The 10,809-nt window shown below is 37.0% G+C and overlaps 1 protein-coding gene across 2 annotated transcripts in view; it reads right to left on the minus strand.

Moving 5' to 3' along the window:
- ppp3cca (protein phosphatase 3, catalytic subunit, gamma isozyme, a) overlaps positions 1 to 10,703 on the minus strand; it is a 36,618-nt gene extending 25,915 nt beyond the window's left edge. The window contains exons 1-2 of one of the 2 annotated variants that reach the window (XM_081366735.1): positions 9,961 to 10,703; positions 1,760 to 1,957 (exon numbers count right to left, since the gene is read on the minus strand). In XM_081366735.1, the coding sequence (XP_081222861.1) occupies positions 1,760 to 1,957; positions 9,961 to 10,015 (253 nt within the window). In that variant the 5' untranslated portion in view covers positions 10,016 to 10,703. The remainder of the gene's footprint in view (positions 1 to 1,759; positions 1,958 to 9,960) is intronic. The other variant, XM_081366734.1, reaches the window with a different exon arrangement.
- Positions 10,704 to 10,809: the final 106 nt, after the last annotated feature.

Below are 10,809 nucleotides of genomic sequence, written 5' to 3' on the forward strand. Positions count from 1 at the left end.
ATTAAAGAAATGTAACTCATTACATCTGATTACTTTTCTAAATTTCTAATGAATGTTTTCAACTGTTAATCCTTTTCAAACATGTAAATCAAGTAGGGTTAATCTTACTATAGTACTCAACATTGATTACTGTCAAACTATCAAAATTCTTCATCACTTGAATTAAGATTATAATAATTTAATTTTAAAGCACAGCCACCACAAAAACAGACTTTAGCACCTCTTTTTAGTTTGAGATCGTTCTGAGGTTAAATACAGATTTCTGGATTAAATGATTTTTCAATTTCCCACTGGAATGCATTGTTCTCGCCATGGTGGCAACTCTCAGACAGGTTGTAGCCTAAAGCTTTCAGTGCAATGTGGATTGATGTAATTAGCAGATGTGGTGCACTGCAAATTCAAACAAGAGAATCAATCAAAAGCATCAGAATAGCATCGCTTTACTAAACAGCCTTTAAATGGCAGGAGGCATCGTGCACATCAAAAACAGGCAAAGTACCAAATTTATATTACTCAACATATCCTAGCTTTTTACAGAAAAAATTCAGATGTAACCTCCTTTGTAATCATTAACATTTTTATAAGTAACTGTAATTTAATAACACATTTTTTACGGGTAACTGATTACAGTTACATTTATTTTGTAATTAAATTACGTAACTCTGTTACATGCAACTAGTTACTCCCCAACACTGGTACTGAATCAGATCCCGTCGCAGTCTTTGACAAAAGCACGATTTTATCAGCTTTTTGCTTAAAATGTTGCTTCCGTTATGAAACGTACCCACATTCAAGTGTTGGTAAAGAAAAACTTTTTTTTTTTTTAAAAGCAGAGGAGGTCTGTTCTTTCTTTTGATATATTGCATGTTCAGATATTCATACAACTAAATATTCTGGGGGCCATGACATTTTTGTGAAAATGACCAAAAATGTTGGTGCTGGTTTGCGCCTTTATTTATAAAAATAATAATAATAAAAAAAACACTAACGTGGAAAGAGTTAAAAATCTCTAATATCAGCAGAAAACATATAAATTATGCATCCCTACTTTGTTTAATTGTAAAGTGGAATATACAGTAGATGGGGAAAATAGCATCCTGAATTTCCAATCAAGGGTCAAGAGCTCTCAAAACCAGACTAAATTTACAGATCTTCCTTAAGGGCAGTTTGTCATTCAGGTAACCCTCCATTTAGTTGAGTCATTTTTGCACATCCCCCGTAGTGTTCACTGAAGCAAAACTGACCACAATCCGCAGCAGAATCTGTGACTGTTTCCTGTGTTGCGCTCCGCTGATCTGCAGACGATATCTGTCAGTGAGAACCAACGGCGCTGACACTGATCTACATACGAGTCAGTTTGCCACAGCTGATTCACCACAGTGACAGTTTGTAACACTCAATCCCTGCAACAAACTCAAAAGCAATGCCGCCGATATGATGTGCCCGATGAAAACTGTTTTCACAGATGGATTATAAGCCTACGTGAAAAGTTACTTATCAACCAGACCAATAGTTTTATGATCCATTATTTTATTGTTGGCAAAATGTACAAACACTGATGCCAGTGAAGTGTAATTATGAATATATTTGAAACATTGCATGAAGTTTCCATGAGGAAAAATACCTTTTTTCTTAGTAACTAGGTTAGGCCACAGCAGAAAAAAGAAAGAAAAACACAAGCCAGAACAAAGTTCATTCCAATCAAGACAGATGGTCATCTCCCTCAAGCCCTACTAAAGATATGCTCTTGCTTTCTTACCAGTGATTGGTGCCTCCACTTCTATCATGCACTTCTCCTGACGTAGGATGTTGGCACCGTCTTTTATGATGCGCAGCGCAACTTCCTCCTCCACACGTCCCTCTTTGATCAAATGGTTCTTCAGTACCTCGGGATTGGGCTTGCCATCCACAAATAGGTCCTTTATTGTCAGCCGCTGGTGAGGGGGCAGTGGCACTGCTGTAAGTACAAGAAGAGAAAAATATCAGTTGGCGGTGTGGACGTCTTTACAGCATTAACCAAGTAGCTGCATGGAAATCATAGTTTAAAAGAGGAGGTACTAAGTGGTTCATGCCCACTGAGTGTTAAAGTGCTAGTTAAAACTAAAAAACTATTGGGTCATCAATTTAATCATTCAAACAATGCAAATACATAAATGTGTTTGTATGTAACAATGGACAAATGAATAGACATACACTACTGTTATAAAGTCTGGGCTCAGAAAGATTTTTTTGAAAGTCTGTTAAGCCTACCAAGGCTACATTTATTTGATAAAAGTAGTTGTTGCTTTTTTAATACATTTTAAAAAGCATTTCCTCTGATGCAATTACTCTAGTCTTCCATGTCACATGATCCTTCTAATATGCTGACTTGGTGCTCAAAAAAACATTTCTAATCATTATTAAATCCAAACAACAACCGTTGCATTCAACCAAGTGTCGGCCAAACATGGAAGAAAAGATCATTAATTTCATCACATCTTGGGACTATATAAATTATAATTAAAATTACATTATAATTTTTTTTACATAGTTTGAATTATTCAATTGTCAACAAAATACCATTTATCAGTTACCAGTCATACCAAGAAAATAATAATCAACTTATCGGTTCATCCTGCATTGCACTTGTTGATGAAAAAATGTTAAGTGACTCTCGCTCCCGAAGATGCATCTTTAAAAAAAAAAAAAAAAAGATGTGTTTATTTTCAGATCTGCTCTTTATTAGTTGTGCTGCTCTCTGGAACATCATGACATTTGCGGCTGCTGGGGTTAATAAAAGTTATGGTATCATGAGGATTCTATTGATTCAGCTCTCAGGTTTAACCTTCACAGACGTGAAAGGATCCCGAGATGTCACGCAATAATCCCTCACCTGCACTGAACTGCCGGGTAATCTAACTCCTCCAAATCCCTCTGCGAAAGTGCAGAAGTTGCCATAGAGAGGGCTGAGGCTCAAGACGTGTTTAATAATGAGATGGGAGTTTTAAATGATTCAAGGTTCCTTAGAAGCTTAAGAGATTCTAGATGATGTGAACAGATGTTTTAGAAGATAATATGCATCGATTTATCAAAAGCATCATACAATATCGTGCTAATATCGGTCTTTTGTGTCTCTGTACCTTCGGAAGAGTTCATTATTGAATGAAGTGATGAGCATGTCTGAGGTTCTCAAACACTATGAAGAAAACAGGAAGCTGTGTGAACTGCCAAGGGCCCCTGGCACAGTGTTTTCCCCCAGTCTATCACAAAAGCCAGGGTTGAAGCTGCTACTTCTGCTACCTCATTTGCATGCATCCGCCAGTGTGTTTTGGCTGCTCAGCCTCCGGCTCTGAATGTCTGCTTGATCGATAGCCAGTAAGAGCCCATATGTTATGGAGGAAGTCAAAGTTGATCGTAATTTTAGGGAAAGCTACAAACTACGGTGTGATTGCTGAGGCTGAGGGACTTGTAACTAAAGGTAAAGCATTCAGAGGGAACAAGCAGCTGTCGAGCGGAACCGCGAAGTGCGTCGAGACAGACTTTGACAACGCTCCCGTTAATCTGGAGGTTCTATTAAACGTGCCCAGAATGCAAGAGCAAATGATGTCTTGAGCCTTTCAAATGTAGGGACTCAAATCAAGCCACTGGATCCCACAATTCAGCAGCCTATCTGTACAAAGAGACTGAAACTGAGGGATTCTCAATTAAAAGATGTCAAGGTTTCAAACTTTTTCTGTTCACTGACAAAAATTCCCAGCATGGATCTCTTCATATGGCCAAAGTTCAGCCTCTTTGATTTGAATATCTCTATTATGAAGCTTCACCCTGAGGTCTCACTACAAGACATCATTTCTGACAAATACAAATACAGGACAATAGGGTTTTTGCCTTTTGTTAAATTAAAATCTGACCAGCTACTGTTTTTATTTCAGTGACTGACAATGGGATCAATGCAAGTTGCACATCAGATTATGCCTGATTTCTGACACCTGAAACAATTTTTTTTTTTTCAAACTTTTTGATGCCCAGGACCCTCAAATATAATGGTCTTGTGAGGGACCTATTTACTAAAATATAATGACAGCTTTATTTGTTCATTTACAAAGATAGATTGAGTGTGGAAAAGAATGAAGAATGATATTATAAACACAACATCTTTCTACGCACTCTTAAGGGTAATGTTGGATACATACATATATATAATTATAAATACTGTTCAAAAGTTTGAGGTCAGTAAGAATTTTTTATGTTTTTTAAATAAGTGCTCAACTAGCCTGCATTTATTTGATTCAAAATACAGTAAAAAGAGTGATCCTGTGAATTATTATTACAATGTAAAATAACTTTTTTTCTATTTAAAGTGTAATTTATTCCTGTGATTGCCAGATACATTTACAGCCGCAGTCTTCAGTGTCACATGATCCTTCAGAAATCATTCTAATGCCGATTTGCAGCTCAAGAAACATTTATTAGAATTAATATCAATGTTGAAAACGACTGTGCTGCCTAATATGTTTATGGAAACTGCGATACATTTTTGTAAAGATTCTTTGATGAATAGAAAGTTATTTTGATGACTAGAACAGCAATTACTTTTCATTTATATTTAATTACACATTACATTTCTTTCTTTACCTGTCATTTTGATAAATGTTTTTAATGTCATTATGATCATTTGTGTCCATGCTGAATAAAAGTATTCATTTTCTTTAAAAATGTTTCTTTTCGTTCATTTTCTGACCCCAAACTTTTGAATGATATTTAAAAACTAGGGCTGTCAGTATAGTAAAACAAACTGATTAATATAATGATTTCCAAAATCAGATTTAACATGTAATAATAATACATTTCCTATGTCTAAAAACAATATTGTGTTTCCTTAATATCTCATATAGCTAAACGTATATGATCCCCAAAGTTTGAAAACCCTTGTATGAAAATATGAAGTGAAAGTTTTAGAAAGTTATGGGATCTCATTTAATTTTAATGTATTGTTGCTTTGCTTTGGATAGAACTGTCAGCCAAAGGCATGAATTGTACATTGAGAACTCAATACATGTTATTTGAGAAGAAATGATGACTGAAGACTATGGTAAAAGACAATCTAACACTCTCGCTTTGGGAATGAAGACATAACCCAAACATTTCAATCATTATGATGTCCTCAGGATTGAGAATGATGGCTCCGACAGCTTAAAAAAAAGAAAGTCATGAGCGCATGGCTGAACAGGGTTGTTCTTTGCAGAACACAGCAGATCAGTTGGCCCCAATAAATAAAAAACGCAGTAAAGAGATAATATGTAAAGAGGGGCGAGTGCGAACAATTCCACCTCACCAGAGTTGAGGACTTAAACAATTTGAGCTCATTGTCATAAGGACATAAACAAACATTATCTATACTCTGACTGTTGAGAAGTATAAATAAACTGTAAGCAGCCCTGGGTCCACAACACAGGCTGGGAATAGGGACGGTAAGCTGGGTACCAGCATTAAGAACAGATTAGGTAAAGCCTTTATTAGCCAGGGATTCCAGGTTCAGAGTCTGTTTATTTAGGGACTCCTCCTACTCTTTAAAAAAAAGGTTCTTTATTGGCGTCAATGGCTCCATGAAGACCCTTTAAAGTCCCCATGCATTCAAAATTGAAGTTTTTTGGCTTTGAGTATGAATATGTTAGCCTTACTGCTAGCTAGTGTGCTAGAAGATATTCAAAACTTACAGTCTCTCACTTCCACCAATATGGATCAATGATTTTGGTGGCAACAATCTGCATTTCAGCATATCTTCAGATTTTATGTCCAATAAAATGCTCTCTAGAATCTAAAGCGTCCCGCCCCCTACACTTTAAATAGACGATGAAGCTGCTAAAATGGGTCACTTGTTCACACATTTACTATTTTCTACATGGTGAATGGGGATATATAGGGGATAAGGAATGATTCAGACAGTGTATATGCTTTTCATCTTTTTCAAACCAGGGTTACCAGATCTGCAGATCTGGTTTTTCCCTCTACTAAACATTATTTGTAGCGTTCCTCTCACCAAATAATCGCAAATAGCTCCGTGCTTTATTACTTCTAAAAAGAAACTAAGTGTCATCTTTCAAATTCTTTCCATTTTACCACGAAATTCAAACAATAAATGGCGTTTTGACGCTCTGAAATGTGACGTGACAGATCACTGTAGCGCGCGCCTCAGTTCAAGCAGCAGCGTGGAGCGCGGGTATATTCTTCCACTTTAATACAAATTATATCTATAAAATCATGCATGAATATCAGAAGGTAGTTGAAAGTTACAGAAATCCAAATCATGTCTTATGTAATCACTCAATAAGTGTTTCAACTGTGGAAAGATGTCAATAAAACTTGCTTGTGAAGCTTGTAAACAATATCACTTAATGCTGCATTTACCTCAGGAAAGGTAAAGGAAAGGTTTTTTTTTGGTTTTTTTTTACGTATTTACTGTTAATTATATATGTATGTTTGAATAAACTTGCCATGAAGACAAGTGCTTATGAAAACCACCTTATGTGTAACATTTCATTTCAGCTTTTATTTGAGTGTAAATATTATATCTGGAAATAAATAGCCTAGCAGTTGTTAATTTTAACCTCTAATATTATAGTGTACCAAATGAGAGGGTTCTCTGCATTATTCGGGAGAGATTTTTTATCCATGAGAAAAAACAAACTATCAGTATCGTCCGATATCATTCTGAATAATCAGCTGAGAAATTTCATATCGGTGCATCTCTACACAAAACGTATCGTATCCATTTGATTCTACGCAGAATGCTCTATTTTAAAGCGACATGGAGGAGATTAAGAGAAAACTGTGACAAAAAGTTCCTTATAGTGGAAAAAGTTTATTTAGATTATTAAAAGCAAACTTTACACTAAGAAACACACTGTTCACAACTTCTTTTCCACCAGAATAATTCACGTTCTGGAGCCAGAGCCTGTTCTCAGCCAGGTGAACTGGAGCCTGCCGCGAACTGGCCCAGTGTTTCCACAGACTTGAGGAATGAATGGTAACGTTAACGATGCTACATGTTTTTTAACAGACTAAACAGTCTAAAATCAAACAGTGCACGTCCTGGTGTTTGTGCAGGCAGTGCTGCACTACTGTTCTGCTGTTACTATCAGCTGTCATTTTTGGAGATATATTGAACTGAAACCGTTAATTCACTCACTCTCTCGCACGCACAGTTTTATATATTTAGATATAAAGAGCAATGTATTGCAACATTATTACATTGCTCAACGAGACTGCCATAGACAGCAACGGCATTTCACCACCCCCGCTCCCAGGCTCCGTTCTAAACCAGCAAGTATTTAGGGCTGGAGTTGAACCAATCTTTCTGGCCCAGAAACCCCATTTTCTGCAGTGAAAATTCGCAGAAAGGTTTGAGAACGGTCAAAGGTTGGGAACCTCTACTGGAATCATGTCGGTGGAAAAGGGTATGAAAGGTTCTTTGGGGAACCCAAAATGTTCCTTCAATGACATCATCACTGCAAAAAAAAAAAACCCTTTTGGAAGCTTTATTTTTAAAAGTGCACTGCAAAAAAGACCTTGACTCTAAAGCTCAAAAGAGAGAATGAGGGTTAAGGCTGAAGTGGAGCAACGTCAACACATTTATGCTTCAACATTCTGTAAGGTGCTTTGAAACTTTCATTGAACACAAATACAGTGAGTGCACCAATCGTTTTAACATGTTTTTCACAGATTCTAAACAGACAAAGATATAAATGTGGAGAGAAGGGTCTCACACACAGATCCTCAATAGTTTAAACATTTGAATATGGCACAGTTCTGAACCAAACGCTTTGCATTTCAGTGTCACCAATGACAGGCTCTGCCTTCAGGATGAAATTTGTGCCATGCAGATTCAGGGCTTTTCCAGCTCTGCATAGGCTACATCTAGACACTAGGCAGGCTACAAGTGTTCACTCAAAACCTGGACATTTGAAAGGCAAATTGGCTCCTGTGCTGACCTACTAATGTGCTATTAGTGGGTCTCAAATTTTCTTGCTTTTCAAGCCCATATGTACGTGTGAAGCAAAGACACATATTCGACAGACCGATAATATAAACTTAAGACTATTTTTATGCGACTCAAATATCAGCAGCAAATGCCCATGGAAAGGGCACAGGTCTGATGTTAGTGAGCACAGTGGTCTTACCAAATGTAGTTTGGCCAGGTTAACCTGCTGACCTTTTTGGGTAAACTTACCAAAATGAAGTATGAATACAGTGAGTTTTATTTAGATCATTATTGTTAAAAAGGAACAATTATTTTGTTTCCCTTCGCAATATTTTCCAGAAACCCACAGATGGATCAAACTGAAAACATGTCTAAAATCTGTTTTGAATTAAAAAGTATTCAATGGAGTTGTTTCAGTATAACTAACATGTCATAAACTATGAAACAGGATTTCATTTTTCACAAAAAATGAAATCCAGTGTTCAATGGAGTTGTTTCAGTATAACTAACATGTCATAAACTACAGATGAAACAGGATTTCCTTTTTCACAAAAAAATGAAAACAAAATTAAGTGATAGGTGTAAAGTCTGTTCAACAGGTTGAACACTGGTTCAACCTGTTGAACTGGACGCAACACTGGAAATATGTCTTTGCAAAAAAAAATAAAAAATCCACAAACCTCCAGAATTTTTTGGGGAAAATTATGATACAGTGTTGCACAGGCTATATGTCTATCCTTCGCTGGTTTATTTTTATTCACAAAATATTAAAAAAAACAATAATTTTTAATAACTATTAAATATTAATATGAAAAAAAAAAACCTGGATAGGGTCTATTGCTTGTAAAACATTAGCTCTTAAACCTAGAGGAGATTTGTGTCTGATTTTAAACCCACTATTTCATTCTAATTCGCATGCTGTTCACAAGGAAAGTTCTCAAAGCTGATCCAAGTAGATAATATGAAGCATGTGTGTTTCAATTTATTCCATATTATTTATACCACAAATAATGACAAGCTCCTGCTAAGACTGGCTGACAGAAGCACATTGCTGGATTTTAAGATGAGGTTTGCTTTACACAAATCACCTGAGACGAAAAAAAAAAAGATAACCATAATGCAATGATTCTGACTTCATCCACCAGGCATGAAGACAGAAATCCTCATATTTTACATGTATAGGTCACTCTCTGGGCTTTGCGGTTACATTCTTGGTCGATCTTCAATATAACCACAGCTTTATCCAGGCAGTTTTAGGCTACTGTGAATACTAAATGCTTGATGAGCAATTTGATTGATTAAAGTTGAAATGCAATTACCTGTATGCAATTATCTTACGGATCAAATGGATAGATCATATTAAATGGATAGTTACCTAAGAATGAATATGTTTTCATAATTTACTCACCCTCGTGTAGTTTCTTTCTTTTGCTGAACAAAAAAAGAAGACATTTTAAAGAATGTGGGTAACCAGACAGTTGACGACACTCACATAGTAGGGAAAACACACTATGGAATTCAATGGCTACCGTCAACTGTTTGATTACCAACATTGCTTAAAATATCTTCTTATGTGTTCAACAGAAGAAAGAATCTCATACAGGTTTGGAACAACATGAGGGTGAAAAATGATGACAATTTTAATATTATTATTTTATTTTTATGGGGGGGGGGGGGGTTTGTACTATCCCTTTAATCTTTTTGAAAGCACTGATACACATATATACACACACACTCTCGAGCCAAGATTACAAAATATTCTTAATTCAATTTAGTGGCATATTTTCATTAACTGGATGTCAAAAATAAGATGAAACGGACAGTCTAGAGTTTGAGAGTTCTTTCAATTTCTCTCCCCAACAAAACCTGACATAGCGGTCAAGAAATGATTCGGATGAATCAAATGAATGCTGAATCAAGTGATTCACCAAAATACCACAGAGGTAAATCTATTAACTGTAACTAACTAGCTGTCCAGACTTCATGAAACACAAACTTACTTTTAACGATTCGCTCAGTTGTCGACAGCTTTTCTTTCGGCTCTTTAGTCGACATCTTCTCACAGTCCAGTCAGGATTTATTAGCCAGTTAATGAACAAAGATATGCTCCGTGTTTGCTGGTGCCAGTCCGAGCGAGAAGAGATCGCGAAGTGGCCAGTGACTCCGAAGGGTCCGAGAACTGTTCGAATTCAGACAAGCGGGCAGGTTTAACGCTCTAACACAGCTAATTTAGTGGACACTGAACAACAGTTGGTTTCATGGGTCGCAGGGCAGTATAATAACATCGCCAGCACACACCGACTCGATCGCTTCTCCTCCTCGCTGACAGAAATACAATCACCGATCCCGGTCTTGGTGTTTTCCTGCAGACATTAACCTAACTAGCAATCAGCCTTTCTCTATAAGATTTCTTAGGCTCGTGGCAACGGGAGCCAGCGACACGAGATGATTAGGGTTTGGTGCGCAATCTTGAACGTTAATCCGATTTCCCACTTTTCAGAGTCAGAATGTCAACTCGCCAGTCTAGCCACACACTCATAAAGAGAGTTCGGCATAATAATAACGTGCCGAACTGCACCGATTTGTCTTAATAAACATATGTCCTGTCGTATGACAACAGAGATTGCGCGATCTACCCGCCCACTCGAGCTAACCATATGGCTAGCAGTAACTTCCAATCACACTCTCGTTCCCAGCTCCTCAGATTAAACGCTAATCTCTAAACCTCAGACGGATTTCCTGCAATATGGCGGAGCTGTGGCTCTCGACGCGATGGCGTAGGCGTGACGTAGCACGTAAAATTTGACACGTGCGAAGCAGATGGTTAAATGGGTCGTGCTGGAGGTCCC

The sequence above is a fragment of the Scardinius erythrophthalmus genome, assembly GCF_964197995.2.
Source record: "Scardinius erythrophthalmus genome assembly, chromosome: 5".
In the NCBI taxonomy this organism is placed as follows: domain Eukaryota; kingdom Metazoa; phylum Chordata; class Actinopteri; order Cypriniformes; family Leuciscidae; genus Scardinius; species Scardinius erythrophthalmus.